At 39.3% G+C, this 22,875-nt stretch overlaps 1 protein-coding gene across 11 annotated transcripts in view; it reads right to left on the bottom strand.

The window, feature by feature from the left end:
* The window catches only part of LMBR1 (limb development membrane protein 1), a 223,140-nt gene that overhangs the window by 109,072 nt on the left and 91,193 nt on the right, over positions 1 to 22,875 (bottom strand). For 2 of the 11 annotated variants that reach the window (XM_021936479.2, XM_021936480.2), the window contains one exon: positions 11,264 to 11,341. The exons of the other annotated variants lie outside the window; for them this stretch is intronic. In XM_021936479.2, the coding sequence (XP_021792171.1) occupies positions 11,264 to 11,308 (45 nt within the window). In that variant the 5' untranslated portion in view covers positions 11,309 to 11,341. The remainder of the gene's footprint in view (positions 1 to 11,263; positions 11,342 to 22,875) is intronic. 11 annotated transcript variants of the gene reach the window in all.

Raw genomic sequence — 22,875 nt, 5'->3', positions numbered from 1 at the left:
GCTATTTCAGGAATTGGTCTCATGGAGTACTTGGGAGCTATTAAGTCTCTCACAAAAGTTGTGATATTAGCTTCTCCTCCTGGGGCCCTATACTGTTTATATTGGGCCAAAGGGAGGGCACAGTCCCTGAGGCCAAGCATGCATAGTACGATCATGTAAAACATGAATACCAATTTAATAGAGTCAGCAGTACAAGCTACACCACAAACGGAAGAAGCCCAAAGACCCTACTCAAAAGGTCACCTGACGCCAGGCTCAGTAGCTCACACCCGTAATCCCAGTGCGTTAGGAAGCTGAGGCAGGAAGATCACTTAAGGTCAGGTGTTCAAGACCAACCTAGCCAATACAGTGAGACTCTGCCTTTACGGGAAAAAAAAAAATGTTTAACAATTAGCTGGGCACAGTGGTTCATACCTGTAATCCTAGCACTTTGGGAGGCCAAGATAGAAGGATTGCTTGAGCCCAGGAGTCCAAGGCTGCAGTAAGCTATGATGATACCACTGCACTCCAGCCTGAGCAACACGGCGAGACCTATTTGGTTTTTTTCGTTTTTTTAAAAAAAGGTTTGAGTCTTGCCCAAACCTTATCGGTTGAATTCAGTGTTTTTCCTACTCTGGGAATGCTGACCAAGGAGTGCCATATGTGCCTGACTCAGGGTCTACAGCAACAGCTGCCAGGAGATGATCTCCTGTGGGAGTGTGAGGAGTGCAGGTAGGAAGGGGGCAACTGGTAGGCACTTACCCTCCTTGGTCCCTCACTCCAAGGTCAGTAGATGGGTACCCATGCTATGTCCTTTGCCAAGTACCTACTGGTGTCCAGCTAGCACCGTGACCTGTAGATCTGTTCTTTCTGCCTTGTGCAGACAGCCATGCTCCGCCCTGAAATTCTGCTATGTTCAGCCACTCCTCCACCCACAGCCTCAGCCCCATCACCATGCTATGTCTGCACAGTGCTATTAGGCAAAGTTTTGCATCACTTTTGCTTTGAGGGCCACCCACAGATACTCATCAAATGAATTTCTGATGTTTGCGTCCACTCCAAGCTCTACATTGGATGGCAAGGCCCTCACTGCCGACACGGCTCATTTCAGGACTGAGACTCCTTGACTCAGCAGCCCCACCAATAATGCCTTCTGACTGGAGCTGGGAGCTTACTGCCCTGCTGTCACACCAACATTCCTTCCTCTTACAACAGGAGAGGGGTGAGAGACAGGCAAAGCACCATTCAGACCCATTACAGGTAGGAGCAATGTAATTACCAGGGGCCTTTCCTCCTCCGCCTCCCTCTCACCACTGAGTTGAGTATATCCACCACCAGATCTGAAGAGTCTTTCCATATCACTAAACCTGGAATGCAAGGTCCTTGTTCCTCCTCTTCACCATCCAATCTCATTGCCAAAACTGTCAGGTCTGGGGTCCGGTTCTATCCCTACAAATCAATAAGTTAGCCTGTCGCAGTTACATGGATGCTAGCAGAAGACACAAGACTCCTGGATCGGAAGCAAATGATTTTATTACTCCGGGTACAGCAAGCAGCATGAGTGTCAGCATGTCACTTCCTCGGCTCCAAAGTCTTATGGATGGAAGTCGCACATGTGACGGATCTGTGCAGCAGCGAAAGAACAGTGAGCATGGGAAATCCACTGTTTCCATAGCATGTGGTAATAAGCCCGGCTGCTCTGTGGCCCAGAGGGAGCCATCACTTCATCCCTCAAGTTTGCTCAGAAGAAACACAACCCTAACAAATGGCCCAGGGAAAGAGCAGTCAGGACCTCATAGTCTTGGCACACCTAGAAAGAAAACGCAAGAATGCTCAGGGCCCACGCAGACTGCCTCTCCTAACACACCTCTCCATCAGTCTGTGACTGCCCAAGAATGAAAAAATATTAACAATGATACATAGCATCTGAAAAATAATTAACAAGGTTGATTTAATAAACTTAAAGTAATCCCTTATAGGGAATATACCTCTATTTCAATCACTAAAGAAAATTTACAAAAATGAATTTGAGGCCGGGCGCAGTGGCTCACGCCTGTAATCCCAGCACTTTGGGAGGCTGAGGCGGGCAGATCACGAGGTCAGGAGATCGAGACCATCCTGGCGAACATGGTGAAACCCTGTCTCTACTGAAAATACAAAAAAATCAGCCAGGCGTGGTGGCGGCGCCTGTAGTCCCAGCTACACGGGAGGCTGAGGTGGGAAGATCACTTCAGCTCAGGAGTTTGGGGTTATAGTGAGCTATGATCGCACTAGTGCACTCTAACCTGGGCAACAGAGTGAAATCCTGTCTCAGAAACAAATAAATAAAACAAAATAAAACAAGAAATTAAAGTAAGTATAATAAAAAAGTAAAAAAGTAGGAAAAATAAATCAAAGAATTCAGAATTCAAAAGAATTCTGATAAACGTCTGGTTAGAAAAATCAAGAAAATAAAGTAGCAAAAACACATTAGAAATAAGAAAAATATAATCAAGACATAAAATTTTAAAAAGAATACCAAGTATAACTGTCAATAAATGGAAAAACAAATGACTTGAAGAACTAGAAAACCAAGAGCAAACCAACCCCAAAGCTAGCAGAAGACAAGAAATAAATAAAATCAGAGCTGATCTGAATGAAATAGAGACACAAAGAACCATATGAAAGATCAGTGAAACCAGGAGTTGATTCTTTGAAAGAACAAATAAGGTAAATAGACTGCTAGCTAGACTAATAAAGACAAAAAGAAGATCCAAATAATCACTATCAGAAATGACAAAGAGGGCATTACCACTGACCCCACAGAAATACAAAAAACCATCGGGGACTATTACGAACACTTCTATGCACACAAACTAGAAAACTTACAAGAAATGGATAAACATACAAACATTCCGGGAAACATACAACCTCCCAAGACTGAAACAGGAAGAAATTCAAACCCTGAACAGAAGAATAATGAGTTCTGAAACTGAATCTGTAATAAAAAGTCAACTGACTAGAAAACACTCAGGATCAGACAAATTCATGACCAAATCCTATCAAATATTTAAAGAACAGCTGGTACCATTCCTGCTGAAACTATTCCAAAACTTTAAAAATGAAGGATGCCTCCCTAACTCATTCTATGAGGCCAGCATCATTCTGATACCAAAACCTGGCTAAGACACAAAAAGAAAAAGAAAACTTCACACCAATATTCTTGATAAACTTAGAAGCAAAATCCTCAACAAAATACTAGCAAACCAAATCCACCAGCACATCAAAAAGCTAATCCACCATGATCAAGTGGGCTTTATCCCTGGGATGCAAGGTTGGTTCAACACACTCAAATCAATAAATGTGATTCATCACATAAACAAAACTAAAAATAAAACCACATGATTGGCCAGGCATGGTGGCTCACGCCTGTAATCCCAGCACTTTGGGAGGCTGAGGCAGGTGGATCACGAGGTCAGGAGTTCAAGACCAGCCTGACCAAGGTGAAACCTCGTCTCTACTAAAAATACAAAAATTAGCCAGGCATGGTAGCACACGCCTGTAATCCCAGCTACTCATGAGGCAGAGGCAGGAGAACCCCTTGAACCCGGGAGGCAGAGGTTGCAGTGAGCCAAGATCGCGCCACTGCACTCCAGCCTGGGTGACAGAGTGAGACTTCGTCTCAAAAAAAAAAAAAAAGAACCACATGATCATCTCAACAAATGCAGAAAAAGCTTTCTATAAAATTCAACATCCCTTCATGTTAAAAACTCTCAACAAACTAGGCTTTGAAGGAACACACCTCAAAATAATAATAAGAGCCATCTTTGACAAACCCACAGCCAGTATCATACGGAACAGGCAAAAGCTGGAAGCGCAGCCCCTTGAGAACACCGTAACAAGACAAGGATGCCCATTCTCACCACTCCTATTCAGCATATTAGTGGGAAGTCCTGGCCAGAGCAATCTCGCAAGAGAAAGAAATAAAAGGCTGGGTGTGGTGGCTCACATCCATAATCCCAACACTTTGGGAGGCCAAGCTGGGTACATCACCTGAGGTCAGGCGTTTGAGACCAGCCTGGCCAAGATGGTGAAGTCCCACATCTACTAAAAATAAAAAAGTTAGCTGGGCGTGGTGGCAGGCACCTGTAGTACCAACTACTAGGGAGACTGAGGCAGGAGAATAGTTTGAACCCAGGAGGCAGAGGTTGCAGCAAGCCGAGATTGGGCCACTGCACTCCAGCCTGGGCAACAAAAAAAGAAGAGAAGAGAAGAGAGGAGAGGAGGGGAGAGGAGGAGCATTCAAATAGGAAGAGAGGAAGTCAAATTATCTGTTTGTAAACGACATAATTTTATACCTAGAAAATCCCATAGTCTCTGCCAGAAAGCTGCTGGATCTGTCAAACAATGCCAGCAAAGTTTCGGGATATAATATCAATGTACAAAAATCAGTAGCACTTCTATACACCAATAACATCCAAGAATGGCCACAAAAAAATAAAATAAACCTAGAAATACAGCTAGTCAGGGAGGTGAAAGGCCTCTACAACAAGAATTACAAAACACTGCTCAAGGAAATCAGAAATAACACAAATAAATGCAAAAACATTCCATGTTCATGGATAGGAAGAATCACTGCAAAAATGGCCATACTGCCCAAAACAATTTAGAGATTCAATGCCACTCCTACCAAACTACCAATGACGTTCTTCACAGAATTTTTAAAAACTACTCTAAAATTCATATGGAACCAAAAGAGCCCATATAGTCAAAGCAATCCTAAGCAAGAAGAACAAAACTGGAGGCATCACACTACCCAACTTCAAACTATACTACAAGGCTACAGTAAACCAAAAGAGCACGGTACTGGTATAAAAACAGAACAGACACACAGATCAATTAGACACATAGATCAATAGAGAGCCCAGAAATAAAGCCACACACCTACAACCATCTGATCGTCAACAAAATCAACAAAAACAAGCAAGCGGGAAAGGACTCCCTCTTCAATAAATGGTGCTGGGATAACTAGCTAGCCATAAGCAGAAGATTGAAACTGGATCCCTTCCTTACTCCATATACAAAAATCGGTTCAAGATGGATCAAAGACTTAAATGTAAAACCTAAAACTGTTAAAAACCCTGGGAAAAAAACCTAGGAAATACCATTCTAGACAGAGGCCCTGGCAAAGATTTCATGATGAAGACACCAAAAGTAACTAAAACAAAAACAAAAATTGACAAAACGGACCAAATTAAACTAAACAGCTTCTGCACAGCAAGAAACAAGCAAACAAACAAACAAACCTACCAACAGAGTAAACAACAAGTTAAAGAAAAGGAGAAAATATTTGCAAACTATGCATCTGACAAAGGTCTAATATCCAGAATCTATAAGGAACTTAAACACATTAATATGCAAAAACAACCACACTAAAAAGTGGACAAAGAACAGGAAGAGACACTTTTCAAAAAAAGAAATACATGCAGCCAACAAGCACATGAAAAAAATGCCAACAACATTAATCATTAGAGAAATGCAAATCAAAATCACAACGAGACACCACCCCGGCCGGGCACGGTGGCTCATGCCTGTACTTGGGAGGCGGAGGCAGGCGGATCACGAGGTCAGGAGATAGAGACCATCCCGACTAACACAGTGAAACCCCGTCTCTACTGAAAAAATACAAAACAATTAGCTGGGCGTGGTGGCAGGTGCCTGTAGTCCCAGCTACTAGGGAAGCCGAGGCAGGAGAATGGCGTGAAACCAGGAGGCGGAGCTTGCAGTGGACCGAGATGGTGCCACTGCACTCCAGCCTGGGCGACAGAGCGAGACTCCGTCTCAAAAAAAAAAGAGAGAGAGAGAAGAAAGAAAGAGACACCACCTCCTACCAGTCAGAATTTCTATTATTAAAAAGTCAAATAAACAACAGATGCTGGTGAGGTTGTAGAGAAAAGGGAATCCTCATATACTGCTGGTGGGAATAAAAATTAGTTCAGCCATGTAGAAAGCAGTGTGGCGATTTCTTAAAGAACTTAAAACAGAACTACCATTTGATCCAGTAATCCCATTATTGGGTATATACTCAAAGGAATATAAATAATTCTAACATAAAGATATATGCACTCATATGTGTACTGCAGCACTATTCACAATAGCAAAGGCATGGAATAAACCTAAATGCTTAAGGGTAGACTGAATAAAGAAAATGTGGTACATATACACCATGGAATACTATGCAGCCATAAAAATAAATGAGATCGGCCAGGTGCGATGGCTCACGCCTGTAATCCCAGTGCTTTGGGAGGCTGAGGTGGGCAGATCATCTGAGGTCAGGACCAGTCTGGCCAACATGGTGAAACCTCAACTTTACTAAAAATACACAAATTAGCCGGGTGTGGTGGTGGGCGCCTGTAGTCCCAGCTACTCGGGAGGCTAAGGCAGGAGAATCACTTGAACCTAGGAGGCAGAGGTTGCAGTGAGCCACGATTGTGCCACTGCATTCCAGCCTGGGTGACAAGAACAAGACTCCATCTCAATAAAAAGGAATGAGATCGTGTCTTTTGCAGCAACATGTATGGAGCTGGAGGCCACTGTCCTAAGCGAACTAATGCAGGGACAGAAATCCAAACACTGCATGTTCTCCCCTATAAGTGGGAGCTAAACATTGAGTACACATGGACACAAAGAAGGGAACAACAGACACTGGGGCCTACTTGAAGGTGGATGGTGGGACAAGGGGAAGGATCTATCTATCTAACAGGTACTATGCTTATAACCTGGGTGACGAAGACAAGCACGGTGGCTCACGCCTGTAATCCCAGCACTTTGGGAGGCCCAGGTGGGTGGATCACTTGAGGTCAGAAGTTCAAGACCAGCCTGGCCAACATGGTGTAACCCCATCTCTACTGAAAATACAAAAATTAGCTGGGTGTGGTGGCACCCGCCTATAATCCCAGCTACTCAGGAGGCTGAGGCAGGAGAAGCACTTGAACCTGGAAGGTGGAAGTTGCAGTGAGCCAAGATCAAGCCACTGCAATCCAGCTCGGGCAACAAAGCGAGACTATGTCTCAAAAAAAATTAAAAATGAAGATCTTCCTAAACAATTTTACCAACTATTTTAAAAGATCACACATGTACACATACACTTACAAACTAAACAACCTCCACCTCTAATTGTAAAAAACAGATGAATGAATTATTATACTTCCATAGCATAAGACATTATATCTTAAATCATGGGGAATGTTCATAATATAATCTTACTGCATGCACAGAATGACCTATTTTTAAAAATACATTTAGAAAAAATATGTGAATATGTATAATTAAGTCTTATCTCTAGAATTACAATTACAGGGAATAATTCTTCCATTATACTTTACGCTTTTCTGGTTTTTTCTGAGTTTTTTAGAGTGAGTGTGTATGACTTATGTAATAAGAGTACCAACTAATGTTGTTTTTAATTTTTAATTTTTTCTTAAAAGAAGTAACTTCCAAGAGATTGGAACTCAAAAAAGCTTTTAAAAAATATGTCTGAATTCAGCATACTAAGCTGGTTAAGAGCCCCAACGCCAGCAGTAAATTGCTTAGGTCCAAATCCTGGTTCCACCACTGTATAACCTCGGGCAAATTACTAAGCTTTGCTGTGCCTCAGTTTCCTCCTGTGTGAAATGAGGATATTAACAGCACCCCTACCTCATAGGGTTGTTAGAAAGATCAAATGAGTATTTTGTATATATGAGTTTTATATATATTTTATATATGTAAATTATATATTTTTATATATATATGCTTAGGACACTATCTGGTGCTTAGTAAACGCAATGTAATGGTTCATTATAATGACTCAAATTATTACGTTTGTCTCTGAAATCTCCAAGGCTTGGGAGTTCACATATCATTTGTGTTTTTAAATTAAATTTATGCCACCTTCTAATCCCATCCTGTCACCCTCTCCCCAACTTTGTTCCCTATCATCTACCAACCTGTAAGAAGCAGTCCCATCTTTCTCAATGATATGAGCACCTGGTTCACAAGTACTTCTTATCACATCCCCTGCCCTCATAAGTAACATCCTGGCTCATCCCCTCAATTCCAATGAGCTTCATTCCCATTCTACTGTAGACACCCACACATGCATTAATCCTATTCCAAAATCTCTCAGGCTCACCTCTAAGAACCCCTACTTTCAAACTGCCCTCTTACTCTACAACTTCCTATCTTTTCCTGTCCCCTCAGTGCCCTAGCCTAGCTCTGCCTCCACATCATTAAAACCTTCACTCCCTTGTTCCCTCCCAATCCTTCCAATCGGTCTTCTCTTTCCCCGGCCTCAACCCCATGGTTCACTAGTGAATTTTAATGATGAGCCAGCATCAACAATATTCTAGAGCTCCTTGAACCTTTGGCTTCCACCAGACCAGCTTCAACAATCCCCTGGCACCTACTCCTTGATTCCCAGCCCTGTCAAAAAAGTTTGTATTATACAATCATGAGAAAGTTTTACGACGACATTCCAAAGTGGGCCTTCAGTGCTACTTGGCAATCTTTATACTGATCTCTGGCTGACTTTAGCAATTTTCACAACTTTTTTGTTGCTTGTTTGTTTGTTTGTTTGTTTGGAGATGGAGTCTTTCCTGTCGCCCAGGCTGGAGTGCAATGGCGCGATCTCAGCTCACTGCAAGCTCCACCTCTGGGTTCACGCCATTCTCCCACCTCAGCCTTCCAAGTAGCTGGGACTACAGGCACCCGCCACCATGCCCGGCTAATTTTGTTTTTGTATTTTTAGTAGAGACGGGGTTTCAATCTCATCTCTTGGTCTCAATCTCCTGACCTCATGATCCGCCTGCCTCGGCCTCCCAAAGTGCTGGGATTACAGGTGTGAGAGTCACCATGCCCAGCCTTTCACAACATTTTTTAAAATGTTTTCCTTTCTTTTTGATCAAAAATCTCATCCTCTACTTTCTTCCAACTACAGCTGACTTTACCTCTACCTCAGTAGGACACAGCTGAGTGGGGTCTGTGAGTCCCTCACCTTCCCTCCGCTACACCTTAGCTTCTGTTTCCATTTCTATTTCTTTCATTCTATAAAAGAAAATACCTTGAATCCCTTTTCTCCTGTGGCCCAATCTCAGATGTTCATCTTCTCACATGTCATATCAGTGCTTCTCAAATGTCTACCTGCATCGTAATCACCAAGGGGCTTGCCAAGTCCTGAGCATCAGCCCCAAAGTGATACCTCAGTTGATTCTGATGAAGACGGTTCACAGATATATTGCTCAGTTTTTACCTAAGTGATCTTGCCTCTTCTCTTCCAATAGCCAGCAACTCTGAAGTTTATATCTTTAGTCCCAATCTTACTGCTGTGGCCAAGAACCATACATACCAACTGCCATCTTTCATTAGACATCTCACTGGTACCTTAAACTTAATTCTAAGACCAAACTCACCGTTTTATTCTCTATCTCTGCTCCTCCTTCAGTATCACATACCTGAATACATGACGTCATTATCCACTTTGCTGTTTATGCCAGATACTTTGGAAACACCCTTGTCACCTACCTTTCCTGCTGAACCCCATACCCGACCCCCACCATACACGCTGAGCCTCGGTCCAGTCAAACACCAAGTGCTTCTGATGCTATTGTGTAATTACAACTCAAATTCATCCCTTCTTTTCCTACTGCCACCATAACCCATCCAAGATGATGATTTTATTTTAGATACACAAATAATAACAAGAAATGTCTGAAATACTCACATGTTTAAGCAATCAATTCAGAAACATTTAGCCAAAAGAACTCTCTGTAGTCAAATCATATAAATTGCTCAAAAAGTCATTTCAAATTAGTCAATATTTCTTTTGAAAGCCAGTAAATAACTCACAAAAAGAAATCTGCTACTTTTCTAGTTATCGAGCTACATTAAAAGAGTGAATCAACAACACTAATAGAAAAGGCTGCCACAGCACAAGTCATCAAAATTATTTAATATGATTATGCTTGTCCTATAAAATACTGAAGATAACTGATATAGTAAGAAAGAGCCGTTATTCTGACTTAATCCACTAGGAGGCTAGGATAGTTAAGTTTTCCCTTTTGTTAATTTTATTTTCTTTCTGTGATTAAATGAGACAAAACCTATCCAACTTAAAATCAATTAAATACCACACGCGTGAGCTTTAGATAAACCTTAAAAAAAAGATAAATATGTTCGTTAAATGCAATGTGGCAAATTTTTTACCTTCAAAACTTTGAGCTAGAGAGAAGAGAGATGATGGGACTATAAATAGTCAGAGATTTAATTTGCTAATTCAGCTTCCACTAGTAAATATACAAGTACTAAAAATCTATAAGCTGTTATCACTATCTTTCTTGAGATCATAAAAATATTACCGAGCTTCAAGAACACAGCCTTTATGGCATGCCATGTGTGAGATTTTTAGACTTTTGGATGCCATTCTGACTGCAAGTAATGAAAAGCATTGTGAGCACTTTTATCACCACCATTAATCACCAGCAGCACAGCATATAAACAAAAAATATGCCGACTGCTCATTTTTCCATTAAGGGTCAGAATCAGGAGCTAGAAAGCCCCAGGGGGAAGCTTCCTATCAACTCCATTCTTGCATATACTGAGCTAAAAGATGTACCAGATGTCAGAATAACTTATTAAAATGCCCTTCAAACAACAAAGTGGCAAAACATTGTAAACAAGGAAGAAGGTCTCCATTGTTCCTCTTAGTGAGAATCCAGGATCACAGGACTATAAGAACTTCTATTTATTATCAATAACTGTACTTTCTTCACCTAGTTTTGAATGCTTAGATTCTGTCACCAGGATTTCATGTACTTCACAATATTTTTATTTCCCAGTATGAACACTTATCCTGCCATCCCCCACAAAAAAACCGTAAGTTTAAATTACTTTAGCGAAACTCCATCCTTCTTATTAAAATTGCAGTATAAACACTCAGTGTATTAGAAACATCACTGAAATTAAGTACTTTTCTGCCAATGAAACACCAGTTGTTTTGAGTAAGCTATAGAATTAATCACGTTAATTTCACACTGGCATTTTTTGAAATCACAATAACCTCAATATTATAAAAGGTTAAATTAGATGAACTAGATTGGTAAAGACTAAATGCTTGCAGACACATAGATTTCTTTTAGATTTAAATGGGAATTAAATGGATAGTCTACTACACTAAAATGGTTATGATATAATTGCTTCTTGGAATTTTTGTGCTGGTCAATTATACATTTAATTCACATCAATGAAGTGAAAATTACAACGTACTTACAAAAGCTCTCTGGAGAAGCTGTAATGTTTCTATGGTGATGAACATTTAAACAAGGTTTTGCCTGGACATCCTGCCCTCCTGTAAGGGATGTAAAAACCACTTCATACACTATGTCTCTACCCTTTAGGAAGCCTGGGAAAACCTCTACATTCACAGAACATTTAAAATAATATCAAGCTATCGTTTCCACTTAATAAAAAGGGTCTCTTAGTAACATTAAAACAAGGTTTGCTCAGCATGGCATCAAGATTGCACTGAACATATACACAGTCATCGGGGGAAGATCGGTAAAAGCGCTAATAAATAACAGAAAATAAAAGCAGGTATTAATTATTTTATTTTAAGCCATGAAAAAACTACAAACAAGCATCTCTAGAGAGTGTCAAACATTTCTCCCTTTGCTCCAAGTAATCATTAAGAGTATACACGAAAGAGCTTTGGTCTTCACGTCAAAGAAAACGGCTTTGTGAAAAGCTTTGTTAAGCTCTATAGTAAAATAGTGAAATGTTTTTTAATATTAATATGCTATACAGTCTATTTTATATACAAATATACTTAATGTGGTCTATACAAGATGAAAAAATTAACACTATAAGATGCTCACACTGCTAAAGCTGGACAAAAACAAAGTGCTTGGGGTAAGTTAAAATAAAATACTAATATTGTTAGTTCATTGAATTTAGATGTCCATTGCATTAAAATTTGTGGGCAGAAATTTCCCATGATATTAGACAAATAAAAATCCTCCAGATTACAAATAAATTAATACAAGTTTTCAATATGTAAATGAAAGAACTGAATTATAAAAAGACTACAGTAACTAGATATCAACATTTTTAAACATAATTCTAAATTTGGGAAAAAATATTTCTTAGTACACCACACCACATCAAATAATTCACTGGTTCGCTAGTAAGGCTCTTTTCTTCTATTTTTGTTCAACTAATTCTTCAGTTCAAAATTCATGGAAAAGAAGAAATGAGAACTAACACTTTCAGAGCTCCTACTAGTTGCTTTATACATGCTTACTGAATCTTTGCAATGTATTAAAAGGTAAATTTGATTACACATAACAAAGTTCACACTCAAAAGAGTGAAATAATTTGCCCGCATGCCAGAATTCACTTTCAATTCAGGTCTGTCAGCCCTCAGGGCCCTGTGTTTTCCACCCCTACCCTTCACCCCCACCTCCCCCCTCCCCAGTGACAGAAATAAGACACAAAAGACAACACCACATGGAAACGAGGAAGTGGAGGAGAATGCTTAAAACAAACAAGACAAACCTATGATTTTAGTAAAGGACCTAAAGCAAAGGACCTAAAAGCTTCTTTTACCGGATCATTAATTTTCAGTTCCATAAAAACAAGCTCATACTGAGGTCAAATGCCCAGTCCTGTAAGAAATCTGTAATGCAGCAGAACATCTTAGCCAATATCCACTTTCGTTTCATGAAACACTCAAGAACAAACTCCAACGAAGATATAACAAAAGAAAGATCATTAGGGTTATCACTTATTATAGTGAAACATAAAAGACATTAAGGTTTAAAATATAATAAAAAGCAATGCCACATGATAATTTAGGTAATAGCATCATACTGCTTATGTGGCAAATAATACTTTACACAAAAAGCACTAGAAATTTCAAAACACCACAGAAGGTCCTTTATGACAGTGAACAAAACAGGAAAGACGTACATGAAAGCTTCCAGCTGCCTGCTCTCACTCCAGACTAGTTCCCCGTTAGCTCCTTTGGGCCCTCCTCTCCCAGTTTTCCACATTTCCTGCATCTCTCAATAAATAATAGCTACTTTGGGTGGGCAGTATGAGTACAGACGCATACATACATACTAGTATTTTATTAATATATTTATATATTTTTCCATTGAAAATCAGCAAGTTGGCATTTGGTTTTATGTATCAGCCTCTGTTTAGCTAATGTGAGCTGATCACCAAGGGATAAATCACCCTTTTCCCTTTCTATTTTAAAATAAAAGTATACTATTTAGCTTTACATGTCTATTAAATACCTATGTATATACTAACCAACTAGAACAAACATTACGATGACCATCCTCCCAACCAAGTCAACCTTCTGTACCAACCTACCCACAGGTAACCACAAAACACTGCCATGTTTATCCTCTATTTGTGTTTTTTTAAATTGTGGTAAAATATGTATAACATAAAATTCACCATCTCAACCATTTTTAAATGCACAGTTCAGTGGCATTACTACATTCACACTGTTACGGTACCATCACCACCATCCATCTCCAGAATTCTTTTCATATTCACCAACTGAAACTCTGTACCCATTAAACAACAACTTCCCCCACAATACACAATCCCTGGCAACCACTATGCTACTTTCTGTTTCTACAAATTTGACGATGCTAGGTATCTCATATAAGAAGAATCATACGGAATTTGTCCTTTTGTGACTGGACTATTTAACTTAGCAAGGTTCATCCACGTTTGTGGCATGTGACATAATTTCCTTCTTTAGAGTCGAATAATACTTCATTGTATGGATATACCACATGTGGTTTACCCATTATTCATCATACACAGTGGGACTGCTTCCACACTTTAGGTATTGTGAATAATGCTGCTATGAACATGGGTGTACACGTACGTGTTGGAGTTCCTGCCTTCAATTCCTTTGGATGCATATCCAGAAGTGGAATTGCTGGATCAGATGGTAATTCCATTTTTAATTTTTTGAGGAATCGCCATATTGTTTTCTACACCAGCTCTTCCATTTTACACTCCCACCAACAATGCACAGTATTTCCAATTCCTCCACGTCCTTACCAATGCTTGCTGCTTTCTGGGTTTTGCTAGTAGTCAGCTTAGTAGCAGGTACGAAGTGGAGTCCACTGCAGTTTTTTGTTTGTTTGTTTTTGAAACAGGGTCTCAGCCGGGCGCGGTGGCTCACGCCTGTAATCCCAGCACTTTGGGAGGCCGAGGCGGGCGGATCACAAGGTCAGGAGATCGAGACCACAGTGAAACCCCGTCTCTACTAAAAATACAAAAAATTAGCCGGGCGCCGTGGTGGGCGCCTGTAGTCCCAGCTACTCAGGAGGCTGAGGCAGGAGAATGGCGTGAACCCAGGAGGTGGAGCTTGCAGTGAGCCGAGATCGCGCCACTGCACTCCAGCCTGGGCCACAGCGCGAGACTCCGTCTCAAAAAAAAAAAAAAAAAAAAGAAACAGGGTCTCACTTTGTCACGCAGGCTGCAGTGCAGTGGTACAATCTTGGCTCCTTGGCTCCCTGCAAGCTCTGCCTCCCACTTGAACCTCTGCCTCCCGGGTTCAAGTGATTCTTGTGCCTCAGCTACCCAAGTAGCTGGGATTACAGGCACACACCACCATGCCCAGCTAATTTTTGTATTTTTACTAGAGACAGGGTTTTGCCATATTGGCCAAGCTGGTCTTGTTCCCAAAATGGAGAGACTACAGGAATGAGCCACTGGGCCCAGCCTCATTGTAGTTTTAATCTGCATTTCCCTAGTGATTAGGGATGTTGATCATCTTTTCATGTGCTTATTGACCATTTGTATATCTTCTTTGGATAGAGTTTGGTTGTCTATTTAGTTTCTTTGCCTATTTTGTAATATTTGATAGAGTAAGTTCCATCACCTAGTTCTTCAAAATTGCTCTGGCTATTCTTGGCTTTCTGCACTTCCATTAAATTTTTACTACCTGCTTGTCACATTCTATAAGAAAACTTTGCAGAATTTTTATCAGAATTGCAAAAACTCTAAAAATTATGAACACAGAATATCTATCAATTTATGTAGGTTTTCTTTAACATCTTTCTTGTTTTGAGACAGGGTCTTCCTTTATCACCAAGAGTGAAGTGCAGTGATATAATCATGGCTAACTGCAGCTTCGAACTCCTGGGCTCAAACAATCCTCCCACCTTAGCCTCCCGAGAAGCTGGGACTATAGGCATGCACCAACCAGGCTCAGCTAATTTTTTTTTTAATTTTATTTTATAGAGACGGGGCCTCGCTATGTTGCCCAGACTAGTCTCGAACTCCTGGCCTCCTGCGATTCTCCCACCTCAGCCTCCCAAAGTGCTGGGATTATAGGCATGAGTGACTGTGCCCAGCCAACATCTTTCAATAAGATTTTTTGTTTCCATTATTGTTTCCATCCATAAAGGCTTTAAATATCATTTGTTAGATTTATTTCAACATACCTTAGGCTGTCTCGCTATTATAATTAGATTTTCAGTTTGTTGCTGGTATTTATTGATTTTTAAAAAATATATTAATCCTGTACTCAGTGTCCTTGTTAAATTTTTTTATTTGAATAATCTATTTTTAAATTCAGTTAAGCTTGACTTTCTAGTTTTATTTACCGCTATGCAGGTTCATTAGGACATGTGCAGGTACTGCATGAAAACATTCCTATCCACTCTAGATACTGCTCTTACCCATAACAGGAAAGAAAGAAGACAGCTCCTTCAATGGTGTAAGAGATCAGGCCATGTCAGCTCATCAACTTCATCATCAAAGTCTATGTGTAGAATCTGCTTCAGAAATGAAAGTCTTTTTTTGTCAGTTAATACCTTCGTAATTCTCACTCTTCTTGTTGTATTCTGTTTCCTTTTTGTTATTTTGGTTTTTGTTTGTTTGTTTGTTTGTTTTTACAGTATCACACTATAATAGCAGCTTGCTTCTAAAAGTGGTAACCAGCTCTGCATGGTGTAGAATGACTCAGCATTTCTGGCAATACTGAGGACTAGATATCCTTAAGTTTTTCTGTTAAAGAAAATCCTCTAGGTAATATATTAAAAGTCTCCTTGAAATCTTTTTTGCCTACCAACTCTCTGAGTAATACACTGAGTTTGGGGCCTCTCATGGTGTTGGCTTTTCTCAAATGTTTATTCGTCTTTGAATTCTCTGTTCATCTCCGTATTTAAGAATTCTTGTCCTGCTTGTTCTCCTTATCATCTCCTGCCTCTGATGATACTGAATTTAGTGAATGGATCTAGAGAGTGGATGGAGGCGGGCAGGACTAATTCTGGAGGGCGTCTTGTACGTTGGTGGACCTTTATAAGCATTAAACTGAACTCTCACATCACCAGTACTCACGTTCACTACTTCAGCCCAAAGCCAATGCTACCGTTGCCTGCTGACTACAGCTGTCTTCCCAGCACCCTGCTTCTGTCTGTCCCTAATGTCCTTCAGTAGCAGAGTCACATGGTTTTAATTCTGTTAAAGTCAGGTCAAAGGAGAACCTGAGGAGTACAGATAATCAGAAATCCTAAAATTGATTTGCGAAACTGCATAATATCCTATGGGAAAATAAAATGAAATGTTGGGGTTATCTTTTTATACAGGGGGAAGTCAATTGGCTCTCTATTAGATAAAATCCACTATCTAAAGGTAAAAGGGCCCAGGCAGTGGAAAGTCAGTCAAAGGCACATACCCCTCTAGGACCCGGTAATCCCCAGGATCTATCACACAATGCCCAGGACTCCACTAACAGACATCTGCATCTCTTTTGCCCATTTCCAAGTCTTAGACAATTTTTCCTGACACCAGAAAAATGTATGTACACAAGATGAACTGTTAAAGTAAGAAGGACATAAAATATAAGTACACACTAATTATAGTAAAACAATAATCCAAGTACAAATGTTGAGGTACTTTGGAATGATACAAAATATGATTTGGGGCCAGGTGCAGTGGTGTGCGCCTGTAATCCCAGCTACTTGGGAGGCTGACGCGGGAGAATCACTTGAACCCAGGAGGCAGAGGCTACAGTGAGCCAAGATCACGCCACTGCACTCCAGCCTGGCAGACAGGGCAAGACTCTGTCTCAAAAAACATAAAAACAAAAACAAACAAACAAAAAAAAACCTAAAATATGATTTGGGGTTAACTGGCATTCTATAAAATTGTAAAAATTAGAATATTAATGAAAACCCAACAGAAAGCAAGGTAAACAGGAAAATTAACCAAAACCATCAGTGTGATATGCTTCATGCAAGCCACGTAAGACACAGGAGAGGTAAACACTAAGAATCCTGACATACGGATGTATTCAGCAGTGGCTCGCAAACTTATAGGAATCATCTTGCAACCTTGAGAATGAGTTTCTGAACACTACCTTGGAAAAAATCTTCCTTAAACAGAACCTTAGGGTCGGGAGACACTAAAACAACTACAAAGCTTTGCTCTGTTTGCTACAGAGCAAAGGACAGAAGAAAAGACCCGGGCTCCATATCTCTAGAATAAAGCTGAGCAGATTCAAGCAGAGACAATGAATCTTCCCAGAGGTGGAAACAAGGCCAGAGAATGCAAAAAAGTTAATATAGGACTGAATTACTACTATGTTCCAGATAAAACGTCAGTAAAGCGAACAGGTAGAAGAGGAGTCATGAGTTCAAGATGATGGGTCACACACGCACTTTTTACCATAAAAGAAGGGAGAAATATACAATAAATCACCAATCTACATGTCCCTAACACTAGCAACAGTACCTAGCATGCAATAAGCCATCAAAAAATGCTAACTGAATGATTTAATTACACTAGAGGACAGAAGCACCACCAGCAGACTAGTGACATTGAGAAGTTCCTAAAAGACAGCAAATAGATGGGATCAAATCTATGGGAAAATGTCCAGGGAAAGGTATAGATGGGAGGCAGGGAGGGAGGGAGGCAGGGAGGGAAGGAGGGAGGCTGCAAAGGAGGGAGAGAAGGAGGGAGGCCAGGAGGGAAGGAAGGAAGGAAGGAGGGAGGGAGGGGAGGGAAAAAAGAAAAAGGTTAGCAGTGACGCCCAGTGCTACAAGCTTATAGTCAAAAAGCTCAAAAATACGTCTAATTATAGGTAAGAATTTAATGTGAAGAAATAATAGGTAAGGGTAACATTATTGTATAAATTGTTCTAGAATAACTGAATAGTAATACAGAGAGAAAATAACTTAGATTTTCTCTTTTTAACCACCTCACAAAATTAGCTACAGATAGATGAAAATATTTATCTTTGCAAAACTCAAGGACAAAGTAGCCAAAATAGAATGGACTACATTATTCACCCCAGCTTTGAAGGAATGATAACACTTGAAGAGCGAAACCAACTATCAAATTACTAAGAAAGAGTTTAGTTTAAGTGTAAATATGTAGAAAAGCTAGCAGAAAACAAAATCAGGTTTTGTTTGGGCCTGCTTATATAATGTTTGTTATCAAGTCCTGAGTTTTCTCACACAATTAAAGAAAACTAGACAGCACGTGACATGGTTAAATAGGACCACGTCAAATGTATATATTATGAATCTTAAATTATAATAAATCAACTTTCTAAAACCAGCCTTAATTATATCTTTATATATACCCCCCGCTAATCAAAATTTACGATATATATATAGTTTATTAAAATGATTAAATTATGCATAACATTTTTAATCAACTTTAATGCCATTTTCTTGGCTTAAGATTTCCCAACAACACAGGTATCTATAGTAATATAGAGCCGCAAACTCTTGGGAAGTCAACGCCTACGGATGAGCTCACAGAGAAGACTTTCTTCTGCCCAGAGCTAAGGCTGACAGTCATCCTCTGCCAATGGGCAAGGTGTGTGCACGCTTTAAAATCCGCCCTTTGCCTGAGCACTTCTTACTGGGCCTCAGTTTTGACTCCTGGTCTCTGTGTGCCTCTAACCTCATTTTTTCCAAACTAAAGGTCCCACGTTACTTGGTGACCACCCTCCCTTCCCTGCTGAGGAAACCATGGCCTGGCTTATTTACTTACTCTTGGGGTTTTGTTGTTCCTGTTTGTTGTTCTTCAAATACTCAGAGATTTTTCTGGCTTTCTTGAAAACTTATCTATGTACTTAATATTAATAAGACAGGCTGCTTGTTATATAGTTATATTTTTGACAAGGTCCTATTTAAACAATAGGATATGCTGTTTAACTTCCTTTAAACCAACTACGTTAAAAAAAAAAAAAAAAAAAAACTCATGAGGTGACAACAAACATTATATAATCAGGCTCAAATAAAGCCTGATGTAGAAAATACACAGACTAAAATTTCTCTTTGCATGACAACTTACAATATTTTTGAAACTGTAATCTGTTGAACTTCTAAAACCCTGATTTATTTTTTATAATTTTCATGTTATTTCTACATGTTGAAATAAGAAAACATTTCAAGGAGTTATTTCCCAATAAGTGATAAATATTTCTCAGTAAGTAACATTCCATGTCTAAGTTGTCTATTTTCAATAAATAAAGTCAAAGTAGATATAACTGGATCTTTTTTTTCTTTTATTTTTTAGAGATGGAGTCTCGCTCTCTCTCCCAGGCTGGAGCGCAATAGCACGATCTCGGCTCACTGCAACCTCCACCGCCCAGGTTCAAGTGATTCTCCTGCCTCAGCCTCCTGAGTAGCTGGGATTACAGACGCCTGCCACCACACCCCGCTAATTTTTGTATATTTAGTAGAGACAGTGTTCCACTATGTTGCCCACGCTGGTCTCAAACTGACCTCAGCTAATCCACCTGCCTTGGCCCCTGCGAAGTGCTGGGATTATAGGTGTGAGCCACCACACCTGGCCTCGTACTCCATTTTCTCTGTGTGGCATTAATTTTAAGGTTTTAGGGCCATCCTGATGTGCTATACAATAGTTTTCATAAGGCTGGGTACAGTAGCTCAAGCCTGTAATCCCAGCACTTTGGGAAGTCAAGGTGGGCGGACTGCTTGAGGCCAGGAGTTGGAGACCAGCCTGAGAAACAAAGCAAAACCCCATTTCTTTAAAAAAAAAAAAAAATTGATCAGCCAAATACAGGATCTAGTGAAGAGTAACATGGACAGACCTTTACTATCTGTATTGTTACTAGTACTATGCTCTTCATTACCTCGTATTTAAACATCGGTGTACCTTTTATTTATGATATTTAACCAATTATCCATTATAGGCATTAGTTAAGCAATCTGTGACTAGGAATTTTTTTAAATAGAAAACAGCTCAAAACCATGCCTACGGCTTGTCCGGTTCAGCTGAGTCAAGCATTGAAATCATGGGCATGCTCCCCTGACCTCTATTAATACCTGGCATACTCATCAAACCCCACATTCATAGGCTCTCAACATATCTTGTTTTAAAGAAAAAAATATAAAATACTCATAAATATAAAATATTTTTATTTTAAAAAATAAGAAATAGTATGAGGTATCTTTACAGAATGAAACTGCAGAAACCCTTCTGTAATTTCTAGGAGATCTGAGAATCATTTGGTATAAATTGGCTGGGTGCGGTGGCTCACGCCTGTAATCCCAGTACTTTGGGTGGCCAAGGCAGGCAGATCACCTGAGGTCAGGAATTCGAGGGCAGCTTGGCCAAAATGGTGAAACCACATCTCTACTAAAAATACAAAAATTAGCCAGGTGTGGTGGCGGGTGTCTGTAATCCCAGCTACTTGGGAGGCTGAGACAGGAGAATCACTTGAACCCAGGAGAGGGAGGTGCAGTGAGCCAAGATCTTGCCATTGCACTCCAGCCTGGGCGACAGAGCGAGACTCCATCTCTAAAAATAAATAAATAAATAAATCTAGTATTATAAAACAACTTAAAACTTCTTCCTCTGTGCTACAAATAGAAGAAATGTTTTCCATAAAACTGATCATTTCAATATACTGAATCCTAACTTTGTCTACCATTAGTGTGTCCTCATTTTTTCAGTTTTGCCTGCTGATCTTATTTTTAATCCCTAAAAGAAGATACATTCACATATATATTTTTTAATGTTTCAGTTGCTGTAGAATTCAATCACTTCAGAACAATACAACCTTGTCTTTCTAGATGAGAATTTCCTTTCTTTAACGGAAAATGTGCAAATCAATAAATATTTAAGTCGTATCATGTTAGTGACTTACGTTTTAAAGAAAAGTAGATTTATCACAGGCTAAAATATTACCTTATGTCAAACAATCTTACTGCCTTCGATGTGTACAAATACACAACTTCTATATTAAATGACAAATAAATGAACTGTAAATTAATGTACCAAGGTTCAGCTATATATTGGCAAACATTTCATAGATCAAAGATTAACATTGTGACCCGCTGAATAAATGATTTTATAGATGAATAAATATGAGCTTAAGGGCCAAATAAATCTAAGATTGTAACAATTCAACCTCTAGTCTCTCTGGTGAGCTCTTGTCCTGCAGGTCTGTAGTAACCTAATGACTTAAGAAGCTCTCTAGTAGCACTAAATCCGACATTTAATTTTACTTTCAAATAAAGTTTATTCCAACCAAAGGTGGGTAGTTTTCTATTCCCCGCAAAAACTTTTAGAAAAGATACTCTAATTAACAATGACTACTTCTATAAAACTGTTTCATGAGTATTGGAAGTATTACGACCAGTTTAATTTAAAGTATAATTACTTTAAAATCTGTACTTGGTGACTTTCTATTTCCTCTCTGCCAAAGCTTTTCTTCATTTAACAGAGGCCTAAACTATCACACATTACGGGACATTAGTTAGTAATTTAATCATCATATAAAAGGGTTTGAAGTTTAGTTATCTATTAAACATAATACCTATTTTTTACAAGCTATACAGTTCTAAAACAGATCCTATTTCAAAAAAAATAAAAGCTGAATATGTCAATACCAATGTAATTTCTCATGTCACTTTGCTGTTAGATATAAAAAGTAATCTTACACAAGTTTTCCTGATGTTTCATCATCAGCTTCAACGTAGTTGGTACATTTAAGCACCTAATAATAACTGCTACTTAAAATGTGTCTTGGGTACTTTACCAACCTTTTAGGTGAGGCTACTAAATCCCTCAGCAACCCTGGTAGACAGACACTGTTAGACTCATTTTATAAATGTGGACACAATGAAATATGCCCTAAGTTTTTAACAGTCAGTAAGAAGAGTGAAGATTGAAGTCCAGGTATTCTGAATTCCAAAGTTCATATTTTTTGCCACTGTTATGCAAATAAAGAGATAATCTAGCCTTTAAATACAGAAATTTATCATTTTGTGATAATGAGAGGCAAAGATGAACGTACAATGTAAGGGTTCAATTCAAAGTATACCATCACAATGTATACGGAAACTGAGTGATGTCTTTAAAAAACCTGTTACTTAACAGTAACAGACACTATAATTAAAGCCATAACTTAGTGCCCTGCTAGATCCAATTGTATTAAGAACAGTGACAAAATTAATGTCATTTCCTGAACTAAATGATTTTCAATTCAAAATTTTTATAAACGCAAACGATTTTTAAATGAAATAAATGTATTTACTCCTTTCCTCAAAATAACACTTTCCTATTTCTTTCTGAGTTCCCATATGCCCAGATTTGATGTTTCAAATGCTCACTTTACATGGTTGTAACCACACCTTTACAGTAGAACAATTCCAACAGGAAGCTTAAGTATCACAGCATTATCAAAAGAGAGTATTTTCAAAGGAATCATTCTGATCCACAACCATTTCTAAGGTAAAAACTAGTGCTCTCAATTAGGGGATGGTAGAGGATTTCTATTAATAAATTGCTCTATGATTTCTTTTCTTGAAGGTGTTGGGAAAATCAAATTAACACATAACAATAGTTAGTGAGATATGGCTT

This window comes from Papio anubis, chromosome 4 (genome assembly GCF_008728515.1).
Source record: "Papio anubis isolate 15944 chromosome 4, Panubis1.0, whole genome shotgun sequence".
NCBI lineage: Eukaryota > Metazoa > Chordata > Mammalia > Primates > Cercopithecidae > Papio > Papio anubis.
The sequence above is the reverse complement of the archived record's forward strand: the minus strand, read 5'-3'. Positions and strand labels throughout refer to the sequence as shown.